This window comes from Macaca mulatta, chromosome 20 (genome assembly GCF_049350105.2).
Source record: "Macaca mulatta isolate MMU2019108-1 chromosome 20, T2T-MMU8v2.0, whole genome shotgun sequence".
Classification (NCBI taxonomy): Eukaryota; Metazoa; Chordata; class Mammalia; order Primates; family Cercopithecidae; genus Macaca; species Macaca mulatta.
The window spans coordinates 63,198,728-63,216,277 of NC_133425.1; the positions used below are offsets into that span (position 1 = coordinate 63,198,728).

A 17,550-nucleotide genomic window follows, 5' to 3' on the forward strand; every position below is an offset into this window, starting at 1 on the left:
GGAGTTTAGATTGTAATAGAAGAAAAAAAAATGCAGCCTCTTCCTGTGAACCTTCCAGAATCTAGGTCCTGGTCTTTTAGAGGGCAACAGGCTAGCAGGCCCTACCCCATGACTGTCTGACCCCTCTCAGCCCTGGAGACACTAGCTTATCTCTCTCTCTGGCTGCCCAAACTCTGTCCAGCTTGGGGAGAAGGCAGATACAGGAAGACCCCCCATGTACCTGGAGGACTCACTCCGGCCCTCTATGAAGTGCTTGGGGTTCAGGACTCAGCCCCAGGCTGCCCCCCTGAAGGCCCCAGGTACACCCTCACCTTCAGCCCTGACCTTACCACTGCCGGCAAGGAAGGGCGCTGGACCCATCAGGCTTTTTTTTTTTTTTCAGACAGGACCTGGCTTTGTCACCCAGACTGGAGTATAGTTGTGCAATCTCCGCTCACTACAACCTCTGCCTCCCAAGCTCAAGCGATCCTCCCACCTCAGCCTCCCAAGTAGCTAGGATTACAGACACACGCCATCACACCGGCTAAGTTTTAATTTTTTTTTTTTTTTTTTTTTTTTTTTGTAGAGACAGGGTCTCCCTGTGTTGGCCAGCTTGGTCTCGAACTCCTTGGCTCAAACGTTCCTCCCGCCTCGGCCTTCCAAGGTGCTGGGATTACAAGCGTGAGCCACCGCGCCTGGCCCCATCTGGCATTTTTTCCCACCTATTCAAAATCTCTTGGATCTGTAACACGGTCACGGACTCCAGGTTCGGAGCAACGGGCAGGATCCCCGGTGTTGGCAGATATCGGGTGCTCCTTGCTGAACAGTCCCCCTTCTGCCAGGCGCCTCGTCCACCTCCGCAGCCTGGACTCTGGAGGGGACCAGCCTGGGTGGGCCGCGGGGATCCCCGGGCAGGCAGCGTCCCCTGGTGTTCGCGGCAGGGACTGCGGGGCGGGGTGGAAGCAGGGGGCGAGGACCAGCTGGAGGCCCGCCACACGCGCCACCCTCCTGGCCACGCCACTCCCCACCGCAACGTCTACCCTGGCGGAGAAGCTCCTGGGCGACAGGGTGGGAGGGCAGGTGGGACTCGGCCCCCCTCCCACAACCCCGCTCCCTGGTGAGCTCTAGGGCCGCGAGGCCGGGGCGGGGAGGGGCCGGGCCGGGGGCGGCCTGGCAGGAAGCGGCGCGCACCTTCCGCCGCCGGGGGAGCAGGTGGCTGCCGTGCGGGTCGGGGCCCCTGGCTTCCTGTGTGCGCGCTCGTCCGCTGCTGTTTCCCGCCGGAGCTCGTTGGGCCTCCCGGGCCCACCCTGCCAATGGCCCAGACCCCCGACGGCATCTCCTGTGAGCTGCGAGGTAAGCGCTGGCTCTTCCCGCCTTCTTGGCTGGGAGGAAGTAGTGCAGCCCCAAAATCAGAGGCCCACCCAGCGCCCCGGAGGGCCCGGTCAGAGGTTCTCTCTGCTCCCCAGGAGGGCGGGCGCCCCAGATCCTCTCCCTTCCTTCCTCGCTGGCTGCAGATTAGCCCCAGGGCCCCAGCCTGGCACAGACTGCGGGCACCAGTGGCTTATGTGCAAGGACCGAAGTCATCCAGCAGGCTGCCCTTCCACAGGCGAGATCACCAGGTTCCTGTGGCCCAAAGAGGTGGAGCTGCTGCTGAAAACCTGGCTACCCGGGGAGGGTGCTGTGCAAAACCATGTCCTGGTATGGGGCAGGGGACAGAGCCGGGGAGGCAGCTGTGGCCCCACAGAAAGAGCCTCTTGTTCTGCCCAGGGTATCAGACTGTCTTTCCCCAGGCGCTGCTACGATGGAGAGCCTACCTGCTACACACCACCTGCCTCCCGCTGAGGGTGAGTCCCAGGGCCTGGCCACACCTCCCACCCTCCAGCAGCTACCTCGGCAAAGGGCTGCATCTGCGGTCCTTCTTGGCCTTGTGGGCCCTGACTTTGCACCAGCAGTCGGCTCGGGGCAGCCAACAGGAGTGGAGTCCAGGCAGGTCTGGCTCTGCTCCAGGCTGCCCAAAGGACTGGGCTTCCATGAAGGCGGGGTTTGGGGCTTGGTCCCAGCTGATCTAGGTGCTTCCTAGGTGGACTGCACATTCAGCTACCTGGAGGTCCAGGCCATGGCGCTGCAGGAGACACCCCCTCAGGTGAGACATCTAGTACCCCACCTGGGCCTGCAGCCTGGTCTTCATGCTACCACCATCACCTGCGCCCATGCGTGGAGCCGAGGCCCAGTAGTCCCCCTTCCCTAGGTCACCTTTGAGCTGGAGTCCCTGCGTGAGTTGGTCCTGGAGTTTCCTGGTGTGGCCGCCCTGGAACAGCTGGCCCAGCATGTGGCTGCAGCCATCAAGAAGGTCTTCCCTCGCTCGACCCTTGGGTGAGGCCTGGCAAATTTGAGGGGCTGACAGGGGAGGAAGGAGGAGGGAGTGCATGAGAAGGGCTGCTTCCCATCCCAGAGGCTGGAAGTCCCTTGCCTCCTTCTGCTTAACCCCCTACCAGGAAGCTATTCCGGAGGCCCACACCTGCCTCCATGCTGGCTCGGCTGGAGAGAAGCAGCCCCTTGGAGTCCACTGGCCCCTGCAGCCCCTGTGGTAAGGGCAAAGGCAGGACCACAGGCCTTCCAGCCTGCCCCAACTCTGCCTCCCCAGACCCGCAAGATAGGGGGGGAGCCCACACTGAACAGAGCCATTCAGGTCACAGCCACCACCTAGCCTGTGGGTCTGGTCTTCCTCCATTGCTGACCTTTTGTCTCTCTCCTTCCCCCCATTGCACCCCTGTCCCCTCCCCAGGTGGCTTCTTGGAGACATATGAGGCTCTGTGTGACTACAATGGCTTCCCTTTCCGAGAGGAGATTCAGTGGGTGAGGGTAGGGCCCTTTTGGAGGGCTCTGGAGACATCTGGTCCCCCATGTGTGCTGAGCCCCTCCCTGCCCCTTGTGGTCCCAAGCAAATTGTAAGCATCTCCTTCTTGCCCAGGACGTGGACACCATCTACCATCGCCAGGGCTGCCGCCATTTCAGCCTGGGAGACTTCAGCCACCTCGGCAGTCGGTGTGCAGCCTGCCAGGATGGGAGAGGAGGAAGATCCCGGGGCCCATATCCCTAGGCCTCATCTTCTCCATGGAGGGGCTGCTGGGCCTGGGACCTGGCTGGAGGGCCCTGAGCTCTGCCTCTCTTTCCACCCTCCCACCAGGGACCTGGCCTTGAGTGTGGCTGCCCTATCCTACAACCTGTGGTTCCGGTGCCTCTCCTGTGTTGACATGAAACTGGTGAGGGGGTGGGGGGTAAGGGCAGGGAGGGGCCAAGGGTGTGAGCCAGGGTGCAACCCGCTGAGGGCCAGGGTGCAGCCTGTGAGCCGCCACCCTCTGCTTTTCAGAGCCTTGAGGTCTCAGAACAGATTCTACACATGATGAGTCAGTCATCGCACCTGGAGGAGCTGGTGCTGGAGACCTGCGGCCTGAGGGGGTGAGGGGACAGGGCAGGGCTTGGAGAGAAGAGTCTGGGGGCTTGGGATTGGGGGCTAGTGGACTGGAAGGGGTTGGCAAGCCAGGGGCAGAATCTCATGCCTGGGGTCTGGTCCCCAGAGACTTTGTCCGACGACTGGCCCAGGCTCTGGCGGGACACTCGAGCTCTGGGCTGCGGGAGCTCAGCCTGGCAGGGAACCTGCTGGATGACCGAGGTATGGATGAGCCTGGGGACCGCAGGGGCGGGCAGCAGGAGGAGGTGAGACCCACGTGGCTGGTCCCACCCCCTAGGCATGGCTGCACTCAGCAGACACCTCGAGCGTTGTCCAGGAGCCCTGAGGAGACTCAGCCTCGCCCAGACAGGGTTGACTCCGAGAGGTAGGCTGGATGAGGGAGGGGGTGAGGGGAGGGGGGTGGGGTCTGCCCAACTGCTGAGCTACCCCACCCCACCACCAGGAATGAGGGCTCTGGGCCGGGCACTGGCCACCAATGCTGCCTTTGACTCCGCCCTGACCCACCTGGACCTTTCCGGGAATCCCGGGGCGCTGGGGTCCTCCGAGGACAGTGGGGTAAGTGACTGTCTTCAGGGTGGGATCCTGGGGTTGCTCGGAAGCCCTGGGAGGCCATCCCCGACTCCATCCCACCCCTGTCCTCCCGCCAGGGCCTCTATAGCTTCCTGAGCCGTCCTAACGTGCTGTCGTTCCTGAATCTCGCAGGCACCGACACCGCCCTGGACACTGTGAGGGGGTGCTCCGTGGGGGGATGGATGACCGATAGGGCGGACTGGAGGGCAGGACAGGGAGGGCTCGGTCCCCCAGCGGGTGCAGCCAACAGCCTCCCCCCGCAGCTCTTCGCAGCGCTGTCCCGAGGCTGCTGCACCAGCCTTACCCACCTCGACGCTTCGAGGAACGTCTTCTCCCGCACGTAAGGGGGACCTGTCCGGGCCGGGGGAGGCAGCTGGAAGCCGCCTTCTTGCGCCCCCAGGCCCACCTTCCCACTTCCCCCAGGAAGTCCCGCGCTGCGCCGGCCGCGCTGCAGCTCTTCCTCAGCCGCGCGCGGACGCTGCGGCACCTGGGCCTGGCGGGCTGCAAGCTGCCGCCGGACGCGCTCAGGTCAGTGTCTGACCCCGGCCACGCCCCGCGGGCGCTCCAACCCTGCCCTGGCCTTCGCCCCTCCCCGCTTCTGCTCAGGTCGCTCCCACAACCTCCCCCAGATCCTGGCCCTGCCTCCTTCGTTCGCACCCTGGAGCCCCCTGTCCCAGCTCCCGACACCCCCTGTAACGTCCCCTCCCAGGGCTCTTTTGGATGGCCTCGCGCTCAACACGCACCTCCGCGACCTGCACCTGGACCTCAGCGCTTGCGAGGTGAGCGCCGGCCCCCAGAGAACACACATTGGGAGTGGCGCTGGAGGCGGGAGGGCAGGGCCTTGGGCCGCCTACCCCTCCCCACTCGCGGCCTGAGTGGGTCCCATCTCCTACCTCCCACATCCAGCTGCGCTCGGCCGGCGCCCAGGTGATACAAGACTTAGTGTGTGACGCAGGCGCTGTGAGCTCCCTGGATCTGGCGGATAACGGTGAGGCTGCACAGGAGCCCATCCTCGCATCATCCACTCGATTCCCAGTCCCCACCCTATCCTTGCAACTTCGCCTGGTGCGTGACCCGAGTCACCCCCAGGCTTCGGCTCGGACATGGTGACTCTGGTGCTGGCCATCGGGAGAAGCCGGTCCCTGAGACATGTGGCGCTTGGAAGGAACTTCAACGTCCGGTGCAAGTGAGCCCCCACCCCACTCCTGGGCCTCCCAGACAACACCCTACCACCCCTGTCCCCCACAACTGCGGCCCCTGCCCCTGTACAGGGAGACCCTGGACGACGTCCTGCACCGGATTGTCCAGCTCATGCAGGACGACGACTGTGTGAGTTCACGGGACCTTGCAGGGTCCTCGGGCAATTAGACCCCTTTGGTCCTCCCTTCTCTTGTTCCCTCAGACCCTGTGACCTGCCCTCACTGACCCCTGACTCCAGCCATCAATGGCTTTCTCTTAACCCCAGCCTCTTCAGTCTCTGTCGGTGGCTGAGTCTCGGCTGAAGCTGGGCGCCAGCGTCCTACTCCGGGCCCTAGCCACCAATCCTAACCTGACCGCGCTGGATATCAGCGGCAACGCCATGGGGGACGCGGGCGCCAAGTTGCTGGCCAAGGCGCTCCGGGTCAACTCCAGGCTCCGGTGGGCGGGGTCAGAGGGGTGGGACCAGCGGGCAGGGGGCGCGGTGGAGAGGAGGGTACCGAGCTAAGGGGCGGGACTGAATGAGGCGGAGCAAATGGAGCAGGTAGACGAGGCGAACGGGGAGGCCGAGGGTTGGGTGGGGCGTTGTGGAACTCTGTCCCCGACTGAAGCCAGGCCCGGCCCAGGTCTGTGGTCTGGGACCGGAACCACACATCTGCTCTGGGTCTGCTGGACGTGGCACAGGCGCTGGAGCAGAACCACAGCCTGAAGGCCATGCCTCTGCCACTGAACGACGTGGCCCAGGCGCAGCGCAGCCGCCCTGAACTGACAGCACGTGCAGTCCATCAGGTGGGCGTCCCCCTCTTCCCTTGTCCTTCTCTGCACCCTGGCTCTGTCCCTCGGCATTTCTCAATACCCCTTACCCCTAGATCCAAGCCTGTCTCTTGAGGAACAACCGCGCAGACCCTGCCTCTTCTGACCACACGACCTGCCTTCAGCCACTCGGTCTGGTCTCAGACCCCTCAGAGCAGGTCAGTGTCCCCTCCCCAACCACGAGAGGTAGGGCATGAGGAGACCTGTGGCATCCGGGAGCCTCCGTGAGTCAGAGGGTCTGACTTTCCTGGAGCCAGAGTGCCTGAACCCTGCTGTCCCAGACAAAGTCCCTCTCCTTGATCTGGAGACTGCTAAACACCCCTTAAATAGCTCTCCAATGACACCCTTGGTTGCGTAACGTTAAGCATGTAAACAGGGTGTCCTGTTAAAGAGGAATTTTTATGTCCTCCCTCAGTTTTCCCCCAATTGTAACCCCATCTCTGACCTCACATATTCAGAGCTCCCCTCTCCTCTCCATGGTGTGTCCAAACCCAGCTGCTCCTTCACTGTCTTCATCTTCCTCCACTACCTTATCTATTGGAGGTGTTTCCACCTCTCCATTCCCAAATACCTCTTCTTTCCTAAGCTGCAGAGCCCAAAGGTCTTAATCCAGACATCCTGCAGAGCTTCATGCTCTGCACTTCTCCAAGTGATGTTATTGTCTTCCACAAACCCTGTTCTCTACCCTGGAGCCCAATTCCACTGGTGCCCACAGCCACCCAGTGCTGTGGACAGAGGTTGGGGCATCCTTCCAGGTCTCTCCTGGTCACACTGGAGCCCTCATAGCCCTCCTTCGTCCTGCCTCTAGACCAACCTTCAAACGTGCCACTCTTTACCCCCACACCAATTATTCCCTTGCTCCTCGTGGTCCCTCCTCCAGGGCTACTCACTCTCTTTTCCACCCCTCTCCCAGTCTGTCCTCTGTGTGGACAGACTGAGCTTCTAAAACACAGACATGATTTACAACTGCTTTCCTTCCTATTCTGGGCACTTAGGAAGTATATATAAAGTCCTTAAAATGAACCAAAGCAACAGATAGTTCCTTCCCTCCTTGAACAGATAGGGTTCCAAATTGGCTGGTCTAAGAGTGCCAGCTTCAGGACTTCCCTCTGGTAAAGAGCCTGGGAGGAAGGCAGGCAGGATCTGGGAGACTGGGAGGGAGCTAGGCTGAGACTGATCCCCATTCCCCCCCAGGAAGTGAATGAATTGTGTCAGTCGGTGCAGGAGCATGTGGAGCTGCTGGGCTGTGGGGCTGGACCCCAGGGTGAAGCCGCTGTGCACCAGGCTGAGGATGCCATCCAAAATGCCAACTTCTCTCTCAGCGTGAGCACTCCGCCTCCTGCTACAAGGACCCTTCCCCTCTTAGTCAGCTGTCAGCTTGCAACTGCTTTTCCTCTTTGGCCCTCAGATTCTCCCCATTCTATATGAAGCTGGAAGCTCCCCAAGCCATCACTGGCAGCTTGGGCAGAAGCTGGAGGGCCTTCTGGGACAGGTGGGCGAGGTCTGCCGCCAGGACATCCAGGTGAGAGGGTACTCCTGCCCCAGCCCCACCTCCGTTCGCAGGTTTGACCCCCATCCTTTAGTTTTAACTATGATATCCCCTGACTCAATATTCTGTTGGAGTTGGAGCCTCAAGCCAGCAGCCTGGTGTCTGGACATATCCTCACCATGCTCTGACCTTTATCCAGGACTTCACTCAGGCCACACTGGACACAGCAAGGAGCCTCTGCCCACAGATGCTGCAGGGATCCAGCTGGAGGGAGCAGCTAGAGGGGGTCCTGGCAGGCTCGAGGGGCCTCCCAGAGCTGCTCCCAGAGCAGCTGCTGCAAGATGCCTTCACTAGGCTCAGGTAGGCTGGATGGGGCTGGGCTGGGCAAGGCTAAGCAAAGCCAGCCCATTAACCTCTGTCCTCTCCTGCCCTTAGGGATATGCGGCTATCAATCACAGGGACCTTGGCAGAGAGCATTGTGGCTCAGGCTTTGGCAGGCCTGAGTGCAGCCCGGGATCAGCTGGTGAGGGGGAGATGTGCACACACTTTCGTGCAAACACACACATGCAGTGACTTGGCCATCTCCCTTGCAGGGGCTCTGTAATGTCTTCTGGGGTCATGTGGCGTAGGGCTATTTCAGGGTCCCCTTAGCACCAATGGGATCATGGCTGAGGCCCTACCTGCCATCTTTGGCTGCTTGGTATTGCAGGTGGAGAGTCTGGCTCATCAGGCCACAGTGATAATGCCCTCTGCCCTACCGGCACCAGACGGAGGTGAGCCCGGCCTCCTTGAGCCTGGGGAATTGGGAGGTCTTTTCTTCCCCGAGGAAGAGAAGGAAGAGGAGGAGGAGAAGGTAAGTAGTTTTAGAACACGGGGCATAGCACTCCCAATCTTCCCATCTTGCTGTGGAGTGTGGAAGGTGAAAGGCAGTTCTTTTGGGGTGGTGCTCTCCTACCTCAGGCTGAGTTTGTGCCCTCCCCACCAGGATGACAGTCCTCCACAGAAATGGCCTGAGCTCAGCCACGGTCTTCACCTGGTTCCCTTCATTCAAAGTAAGTCAGGGCCTTGGGGAAGGGAGTTTACATGGGTGGGCTGAAGCTCCATTAGACTGGGGACCCGGGTACCTGGATGAATTCATTCAGCCTTGTCTGGGTACCCCCAGCCCTTGACTGGGCCAGGCCAGGACCCCCGTGTAACTTGCAAAGCTGGGGTCTGCTGTGGTCAGCCCGGGGCGGGACCTGGGCAGACTAGGGAATGGACACCGGCTCGACTCGCCTCCCCCATGCCCCTTTCCCTACCCCCGGGACGCGCATGCTTGGCGGCGGCGCGGAGCCGCGCGCGCTCGGGGCCGCGCTCAGCACCACGGACAGCGGCGGCGGCGGGGGAGGGGCGGAGGGGCGGGGGGACGGGCGGCGTAGCCGGGCCCCTCCCCGCGCCCTGGGCGGGTCCCCCGCCGCCCTAGCGCCTCCGCCGCCACCTCCCCGGGCTCGGCGCTCGGTGCTCTTCTGGTGCTGTCCCCTCAGGTGCTGCTGAGGAAGCGGAGCCAGAGCCCGAGCTGGCGGCTCCGGGAGAAGATGCGGAGCCGCAGGCTGGGCCGTCTGCGCGCGGCTCTCCGAGCCCTGCCGCCCCCGGGCCCCCCGCCGCCCCACTGCCCCGCATGGACCTGCCACCGGCGGGGCAGCCCCTGCGCCATCCGACCCGGGCCCGGCCGCGGCCGCGCCGCCAGCACCACCACCGCCCGCCGCCGGGGGGCCCCCAGGTGAGCACCCTTCCCCCACTCCGGAGCGCGTGTAATTGGGGATCGCAGGTGACCCGGCCGCTCCTCATGGGTGGTGGCGGTCAAGGAGAGGGGTTGGTAGGGGCCCAAGGCCACCTGGTCGTGCGGCCGCAGTCACATCCTGGCTTCTTCCTGGTCACCCCGCACCCCAGGCCATGCCTGTGCAGGACCATGGGTGTGCGGGTTCCGTTCGGGGTGTGCCTGGGTGTGGGACTCCGCCTCGGGGCGGCCCGCGGCCTCCGTGGCTGCGCGAGAGAGGGTGTCCGTCCTCCCTCCCTCCCCCGGGGCTGCTGAGAGATGCCGGGCACCGGGTAGCCGGGCCGCGGGGCCAAGCCTGCGTCTGCTGCGCGTCCGGCGGCGGCGCGTGTGGGGAGATGCGTGTGTGGGCTGCAAGCCTGCGGGGGCAGCGGGCACTGTTGGAGGGCGGGGAGGAGCTGGCTTGAGGCCCCCCAGAGGGTCTGACGCAGCAGCCGGCGCCACTGAGCCGGCAGCAGGCCGGGTGGAGTGGGGGTGGGGTGGGGGACACTGCAGGGAACTGTTCGCAGCAGAGCTGGTGGCAAGTGGGAATGGGTGACCCCGGGGGCACGTGGGGGCTAGGTTTGCTGGTGACTGGGTGGCTCGGGCATGTAGGATACTCTGTGGGACAAGGACGGGTGTGGACTGGGTGTGCGGGAGCCAGCAGCGGGTGAGGAGTGTGTGAAATCTGGCGTCTCTGTCCAGCAGCAGGACAGTAGGAGGCTGGTATCAGCAGCCCCTAGGGTCACCCCAGTCTGGAATCCTGGAGTTACTCAGTCCAGGCTGCCGGCTAGGGGCGGGGAAGAAGCCAGAGTTGCACTCAGCCCTGACCCCTGACCCCATGATGCCCCCCAGGTGCCCCCAGCCTTGCCGCAGGAAGGGAATGGGCTCAGTGCCCGCGTGGACGAGGGCGTGGAGGAATTCTTCTCTAAAAGGCTGATCCAGCAGGATCGCCTGTGAGTGAGGGGCATCTGCTGGGGGTGGGAGAGGGTGGGATGCCTGATGGGCTTTCTCACTCACTGCTGGGTGTCCCCACAGCTGGGCCCCCGAGGAGGACCCGGCCACTGAGGGGGGTGCCACTCCTGTCCCCCGTACACTGCGAAAGAAGCTGGGCACCCTCTTTGCCTTCAAGAAGCCTCGTTCAACGCGGGGTCCACGACCTGATCTAGAGACCAGCCCTGGGGCAGCTCCCCGAACCCGAAAAACTACGTTTGGCGACCTACTGCGGCCGCCAACCCGTCCCAGCCGTGGTGAGGAGCCTGGTGGGGCTGAGGGGGACACCAGCAGCCCTGACCCTGCCCGCAGGAGCCGACCTCGGTACACAAGAGATAGCAAGGCCTACTCGATGATACTGCTGCCTGCTGAGGAGGAGGCAACGCTGGGTGCCAGACCCGACAAGGTAAGGCTTGCTGATGGCAGGGCTAAGGCACTTCTGGGACCCAGGGCATGGACACTCTCCAACCCGAGCATCTCTGTCCCTAGAGGCGGCCCCTGGAGCGGGGAGAAACAGAGCTGGCTCCATCCTTTGAACAGCGGGTACAAGTAATGCTGCAGAGGATAGGCGTCAGCCGAGGCAGCGGGGGTGCCGAAGGCAAGAGGAAGCAAGTGAGTTGGGGGCACATGACCGTGAAGTGAGAGGGCAGGTGGCATGCTGTGGGTGACATATGTGACCAAGATGGAGGAGACTCATGACAGATAGGTCTAATTGTCAGTTCTACTCCGTCCTCCTCAAAGTGGTTACAGAATCGACCTTTCTTCCCTCTTGGCTTCTCGACCCAGGCACAGGCCACCAGTATCTCCTCTTCGGACCTGAGAAAGTCTTTTCTCTGCAGGTCTAACAGAAATCTAAGGCCTGGGCCGGGTGCCGTGGCTCACGCCTGTATTCCCAGCACTTTGGGAGGCTGAGGCAGGTGGATTACCTGAGGTCAGGAGTTAAGAGACCAACTTGGCCAACATGGTGAAACCCTGTCTCTACTAAAAATACAAAAATTAGCCGGGTGTGGTGGTGGGCACCTGTAGTCCCAGCTACTTGGGAGGCTGAGGCACGAGAATTGCTTCAACCTGGGAGACAGGGCAGTGAGCCTAGATCGTGCCACTGCACTCTAGCCTGGACAACAAGAGTGAGACTCCATCTCAATTAAAAAAAAAAAAAGAGGCCGGGCGCGGTGGCTCAAGCCTGTAATCCCAGCACTTTGGGAGGCCAAGGCGGGCGGATCACAAGGTCAGGAGATCGAGACCACAGTGAAACCCCGTCTCTACTAAAAATACAAAAAATTAGCCGGGCGCGGTGGCGGGCGCCTGTAGTCCCAGCTACTCAGGAGGCTGAGGCAGGAGAATGGCGGGAACCCGGGAGGCGAAGCTTGCAGTGAGCCGAGATCGCGCCACTGCACTCCAGCCTGGGCAACAGCGTGAGACTCCGTCTCAAAAAAAAAAAAAAAAAAAGAAAGAAAAAGAAAAAAATCTGACCTTGTCACCTGTACTTGAAATAGCAAGTCCTCCAGGGGCATCTTCTCAAGACACTGTTCAGACTTCACACCCTGCTTGGGGGCCCTGTGGGGTCTTGGCCCTGGCCACCTTAAAACCTCACTGCTTTCCTCCCCTAGGTGCAAATCAGAACCTCCACACACATCCCTGGGTGGTCTGGATGTCCTCCCTGCCTCGCTTCCAGTCTCTAATTGTGGGTTACACCAGGTCCCTCCTCAGCCATCCCTGCATTGCCCATGGTTCTTCCCTGACTCTCCTCTGTGGCCACCCTGCTAATGTCACTCTCATCACAATCCCAGAGAACCCCAGTCCTCCATACCATTCAATATCTTTTTTTTTTTTTGAGGCGGAGTCTCGCTCTGTTGCCCAGGCTGGAGTGCAGTGGCCAGATCTCAGCTCACTGCAAGCTCTGCCTCCCGGGTTTACGCCATTCTCCTGCCTCAGCCTCCAGAGTAGCTGGGACTACAGGTGCCCGCCACCTTGCCCAGCTAGTTTTTTGTATTTCTTAGTAGAGACGGGGTTTCACAGTGTTAGCCGGGATGGTCTCCATCTCCTGACCTCGTGATCCGCCCTTCTCGGCCTCCCAAACTGCTGGGATTACAGGCTTGAGCCACCGCGCCCGGCCCCATTCAATATCTTAAAACAAAACAAAGCATGAAGTTGGCCTGAATTTAGAAACATTGAAGTGTGCGAAGAGTTCTAAGAGGGCTGGACTGGGTTTGCCATGTTCTTGTCCAGTCCATGGTGGGCATTCAGTGGCTGGATTATAAGAACAATAATGAACAAAAGGCTAGGGTTTGGGGCCAGGGCAGGGCTGGAATCTGATTGCCCTGTTTCCTACAGAGCAAAGATGGTGAAATCAAGAAAGCTGGCTCAGATGGTAAGTGGGAGCCTGGGGTGTGGCAGCACATTCGCTGGGAGGTGTCCTTACAGACAGCCCCCAAGGCACTTGCTCTCCTGGGGGAGGAAGGGGAGAGGCCAGGTTTTTCTTCCCCTCGCCTCCAAGGTCTGGTACCTGAGTCCCCAGCTCCGCCTTGCAGGTGACATTATGGACAGTTCCACGGAGGCCCCTCCCATCTCGATCAAGTCCCGCACCCACTCTGTGTCTGCTGGTGAGTGATGGCCACTGTGTGTGTTGGTAGGGGGAGCAGGGACAGGCAGGAGCAGGGTCAGACCGTTGTTCAGACCTATCTCCAAGACCTGACCAGGTCTTGGCTGACACCCTTCTCCCCACAGACCCCTCCTGCAGACCTTGCCCAGGGAGCCAGGGGCCCGAGTCTGCCACCTGGAAGACACTGGGGCAGCAGTTGAATGCAGAGCTCAGGAGCCGTGGTTGGGGCCAACAGGATGGTCCAGGCCCTCCCTCTCCTGGTCAAAGCCCAAGTCCCTGCAGAACCAGCCCCTCCCGAGACAGCCTGGGCCTCCCAGAGGACCCTTGCTTGGGCCCTAGGAATGAAGGTAGGCAGGCACCCGATTCCCCATCCCAATCCTGGGTTGGGTGCTGGAAGAGTTCCTGCTGGGAACTCGGCTCCTCTAAGGACCCTGAGGGTGGGAGGCAAGGGCTGGAGTGGGGACAGCTGTTGGAACACCCCTGATTCCCTGGCCTCCCTCAGATGGCCAGCTGAGGCCGAGGCCTCTCTCGGCAGGGCGGCAAGCAGTGTCTGTGCATGAGGACCAGCTCCAGGCCCCTGCTGGTGAGGGGAGACACCTCCACGTGTGCTTGAATGCAGGAGATGCGGGAGGGTGGGCTTCTGGGGCTCCCTTCATGGCTTTGGTCCTTGGAGGGAGCCACCAGTGTGTGAGGGCTCAAGAAATCAGGGAGCCAGAAGGCCAGGTGCAAGGGTTTGACAATAAGCCCTTTCAACTAGCACTGGCTCCATGTCCCGAAGAGCAGCCTCTGTCAGGGGTGAGGACGCAGGGATGAGGGATGCTCTGAAGGCAGCAGTGTGTGTGAGCGCGTACTTACATGCACTGGAGGTGGAAGAGAGGGCCAGAGGATGGACAGACCCCGAGCCTTAGCACTGACCCCGAGCCTTTCTGCGTCCCTTAGAACGGCCCCTGCGGCTGCAGCGCTCCCCGGTCCTCAAACGCAGGCCAAAACTTGAGGCACCTCCATCCCCAAGCCTAGGTAAGAGGGGGTCCAGGCCAGCTGGGAGGGTGGCAGGACTGCTTAGCCCAGCCCTGAACCTTCCTCTCTCCCCCTCCCTCTCCTCACAGGATCTGGCCTTGGAACGGAGCATCTGCCCCCACAGCCCACAGAGTCCTCCAGCCCTGAGCGGAGCCCACCCTCCCCAGCCACAGACCAAAGAGGCGGCGGCCCCAGTCCCTGATCCTCTCCTCTCCTGCCGCATGAGATTATTTTATTAAAAAACTCAAAGGAAGCAGAGTGTGGAGCGGTATCTGTCCTGCGTGACCTCTCACATTGGAGTTGGCTCAGACTCTGGATCCATCAGAAAGTGCAAGGCCCAGGCCATGAGCTGGGGAGGAAGCCTGGAAAGAAACCACGGCTGCAGGTCAATGGAGCCTGGGACTAGTGACCAAGAGTGGGGGCAGACCCAGGAACTCACCTGGCAGCTTGGACCCGAGCACAGAGGGACGTGCAGGGTGGCTCATACTCATATTGGAAGGCAGAACCATCACGATGCCTCTTTGGGGGTTCCTGAAAGGGTTATGGTGTCTGGGGAAGAGCTAACAAGGACCCCAACCCCATCCAAGGCTACCCATGCTCCCTCCCGGCTCCACCTCAGGCCTTCCTCATTCCACCCTCCAGCTGCAGAGGGGCTACACTCACCCAGACACGGCAGGGCTCCTGGGCTCCTTTGGTAGCTCCGGTCCTGGGAGAAGGCCGCTGATTCTTGCAGGGCAACCCTACAAACTCCTTGAACTCCAGGCTAGGTTTCTGGGGCCTGGTCACAAGAGCCTGGTGTGGACTGGGGACATGGCCACGGGGTGAGAGATTGGGAGTGCAGCTCTGGAGTGGGGAGCTAGGGGTTTGGCTGGGGTGTGGGGACCTGGGGATCAGGGGGGCAGGGGCTGAGCAGATGGCTGGTGGGGGCTGGGAGCTGCTCCTCTGCCCTGGGTCTGGAGCAGCCAAGGACAGGGCAGGCAGAAGGCTGATGCTGGTACCACTTTCCTCGGATGACATGTGGCCGGGTAAGGCTGGGGTTCCTGAGGAGGAGGGGACTCATTGTAGGCAGAGCCCTCTCCGCTTAGAGCAGCTGAGTGGCCTGTGAGCTCAGACAGGACTGCAGGGACCGTGTTCATTCCCCACCCGCCGTGCAACTTTAACAGCATCCCGCGCAGCCCGGGAACCTGACAGATGGCAGTGAGTGCCTGTGACCTGTGCATCACCTCACCTGAGGAACTGGGTGAGGAAGGAGAGGCTATGAGGGTCAGAGATAGGTCCTGCAGAGCCGGGTCTGGTGGGGGCAGCTCACGGCCTGGGGGGTTCAGGAAGGCTTATCAGCACTGTGGACCTGGGCCCCAGGTATCCCCCCAACCTCTCCAGTCCCCCTTACCCTGTGTCCTCTGACAGGGGCCTAGAGAGCTCAGAATTAGCTGGTCATTCTCAGAGATGCATAGCATTGAGCTGGGGACAGTGTACACAGCTTCTCCCTGTGGGACATAAACTCTGTAGGACAGGCCCGTTTACTCTCATGTCCTGTGGGACATGACCCTTGCCCAACTCCTCACCCTGACATCTCCCAAGAAAAGCCCCAGACTGACCGTGGCCTTGCATCGTGAGGCAGCCCAGTGGGTGAGCGGAGGTGCTGTGCAAGGGCCCTCCAGCGTCAGGCAGCTTTCAGCCAGGCACACCAGCGCCCCCTGATGCTCCTGATCCTCCCGCATTTCATCCAGAAGCTGGGACAGTGATAGGCCTGGGGACAGGGGACCATGGGATGAATCAAGGCTTAAAGGAGAGGACCGGGAGGGGAAGTGGGAGGAGAGCTTATTGAGGAAGCGGGAGTTTAAGGCTGGAGAGGTCACTGCACAGGGTGTTAGGACGGCTGGCCAAGCCCTACAGTACCTGCATTGGACGAGGTGGACTCTGAAAGGTGCTCCCTACAGGAAGAGAGTGGCCAGGACTCAGGAATCATGCTGAAGCCTGTCTACCCAGACACACCAACCCCTCACCAAACCACACGTGGCCCCCGAGCCCAACCCCAGACTCACTCAAGGCAGTCATAGAGCTTTTTCTGAACATCTAAGTCTTGGTTGCTAAGAAAAAGATAAGGGTAGTTAATGGGGGCCCAAGCCCTCCTACCCCAAAGGCTTCTGCCAGCGCCGGCCAGGCTGGGGTGGGGAGAGCTGCTGGAGGGCGAAGGCATCACTTACCAACCAGGCACCCGTAGCCGGGGCTGCTCCGTGGGCAGCAGGCTGAAGCGGTCCACCTGGAGATAGAACTCTGCGGGCTGGAGGAGTTCGGGGGGAAGGGGAGGTCTCAGGAATCGTCACGAAGAGTCATGCCCGGTAACCCGCCCAAGGCAGTCTCACCACTCACCGCGCCGCCCTCAGCGACCTGGATATGAACCCCGCAGTCCTGCAGCAGCAGCAGCCGGCCCTCTGTCCCGCGGAAGCCGAACTCCTTCTCCTCCCTGCGGCGAGCAGGACCCTCACTGCCGGGCCCACCGGAACACAAGGCCCGCCCACCTCGCGCTCTCCTGAGGGACTCCGACCTCCGGAGCCGCGCGGGGCCTCTCACCAGTCCGAGGTGTCCAGGGCCTCCCGCGTCACCAGGCATCGGACACTGTAGGTCCCGTCAGACACAAGCAGCGTGGCCCCGACGTCGGACGCATCAGGGGCGTGGGATGGGCCCGCGGCCGCGGCCTCGGCCTCCTGTAGTACCTGACGGCGGTGAGCGGCGTCAATCCCACCACCTCGGGCCTCCGCCTCGGTCTCCGGGCCCTGAGTGGGGGCTCACCTCGAGCAGCTGCCCGGCTCGTGGACTGGAGAGTGTCTCCGACCCCAAAATCAGCTCTCGAATCCAGGGCCGTAGGACCAGCCTTCCCGAACCTGCCATCCCGGCGGCTGCACCTAACGGAGGCAAACCGCCCGGGTTTCCCGCGGGCGCCAAGGCCCCGCCTCTCCTCGGAAGAGGAAGCGCCTTCGGCTGGGCGGGGCCTGAGGAGGAGGCCTCGCCCACGTACACCCCGCGCCTGCGCAGGAGAGCGTCCTGCTCGGGAGGTTATGTGGAGACTCCCGCTGGTCCTCGGGATGCTGGCCCGTTTACTCTCATCGCGGCGTCACTCCGACAGCGGCCCGGCGTTTCGGCCGTTCGTCAAGATGCCTGTGGTACCGAGAGGGAACAGAACAAGAGCTGGTCCGGTCTCTGGAGAGGGATCCAGGGCAGGGGCCTGCGGCCGAGTGCCGTCCGTTAAGTTGACTCGAAACCATTTCAGCGCCGTGTGACCCCCGAGGGGTTCAGCACATATTTTTTATGACTCAGTTTCCTCATCTACACAATGCACGGTCTTGTAAGGCCAGTGGAAATAAGAGCACACACACAACGTCCAATAAATGGTACTTCCTTGGCCCTCCCCTCGGATTGGCCGAGCTCTCCTCGCCAGACTCCGGGGGCGCGTGGACCTCAGCGTGATGACGCAAGAGCGGAGGAAGGTTCCTCTCCACCCCCGGCTCCGTTTCCTAGGAAACGTGGACTCCGCGTTCCACTCTGCTTCGCTGCCCCCTTGACGTCAGGCTCCGGCTGGGAAGGCGGGGCGTGTGCTACCGCCAGGGGCGGGGCGGCGCGGGCAA

The 17,550-nt window shown here is 61.9% G+C and overlaps 2 protein-coding genes across 9 annotated transcripts; one reads left to right on the plus strand and one right to left on the minus strand.

Annotated features, from left to right (window-relative positions):
* Positions 1–1,005: 1,005 nt before the first annotated feature.
* Positions 1,006–14,177, plus strand: CARMIL2 (capping protein regulator and myosin 1 linker 2). 5 transcript variants are annotated; one of them, XM_077984237.1, is made up of 39 exons: positions 1,006–1,332; positions 1,586–1,677; positions 1,770–1,823; positions 2,060–2,122; positions 2,228–2,352; positions 2,475–2,566; positions 2,765–2,835; positions 2,951–3,024; positions 3,167–3,242; positions 3,350–3,438; positions 3,558–3,652; positions 3,729–3,815; positions 3,894–4,006; positions 4,099–4,176; positions 4,285–4,361; positions 4,445–4,549; positions 4,731–4,800; positions 4,928–5,009; positions 5,111–5,207; positions 5,293–5,350; positions 5,487–5,659; positions 5,845–6,007; positions 6,088–6,189; positions 7,226–7,354; positions 7,440–7,553; positions 7,720–7,880; positions 7,956–8,043; positions 8,230–8,373; positions 8,506–8,572; positions 9,044–9,279; positions 10,168–10,268; positions 10,351–10,711; positions 10,795–10,917; positions 12,640–12,676; positions 12,837–12,908; positions 13,033–13,254; positions 13,410–13,490; positions 13,847–13,924; positions 14,014–14,177. In XM_077984237.1, exons 1-39 carry the CDS (start codon positions 1,293–1,295, stop codon positions 14,124–14,126), a joined length of 4,203 nt encoding a protein of 1,400 aa, XP_077840363.1. In that variant the 5' UTR covers positions 1,006–1,292; the 3' UTR covers positions 14,127–14,177. The 5 variants fall into 5 exon arrangements, with proteins under 5 accessions (XP_077840363.1, XP_077840364.1, XP_014981913.2 ...); XM_077984238.1 differs by having other exon boundaries at positions 13,443–13,490; XM_015126427.3 differs by having other exon boundaries at positions 4,099–4,361.
* Positions 14,140–17,459, minus strand: ACD (ACD shelterin complex subunit and telomerase recruitment factor). Of its 4 annotated transcripts, none has more exons than XM_015126428.3 (12): positions 16,718–17,459; positions 16,499–16,641; positions 16,298–16,391; positions 16,132–16,208; positions 15,970–16,014; positions 15,824–15,858; positions 15,523–15,674; positions 15,315–15,411; positions 15,153–15,236; positions 14,588–14,964; positions 14,364–14,455; positions 14,140–14,286 (listed from the first exon to the last, which is right to left on the minus strand). In XM_015126428.3, exons 1-12 carry the CDS (start codon positions 16,814–16,816, stop codon positions 14,214–14,216), a joined length of 1,368 nt encoding a protein of 455 aa, XP_014981914.1. In that variant the 5' UTR covers positions 16,817–17,459; the 3' UTR covers positions 14,140–14,213. The 4 variants fall into 4 exon arrangements, with proteins under 4 accessions (XP_014981914.1, XP_001092222.3, XP_077840537.1 ...); XM_001092222.5 differs by having other exon boundaries at positions 16,499–16,632; positions 16,718–17,383; XM_077984411.1 differs by lacking the exon at positions 15,153–15,236.
* Between the last annotated feature and the right edge of the window lie 91 nt (positions 17,460–17,550).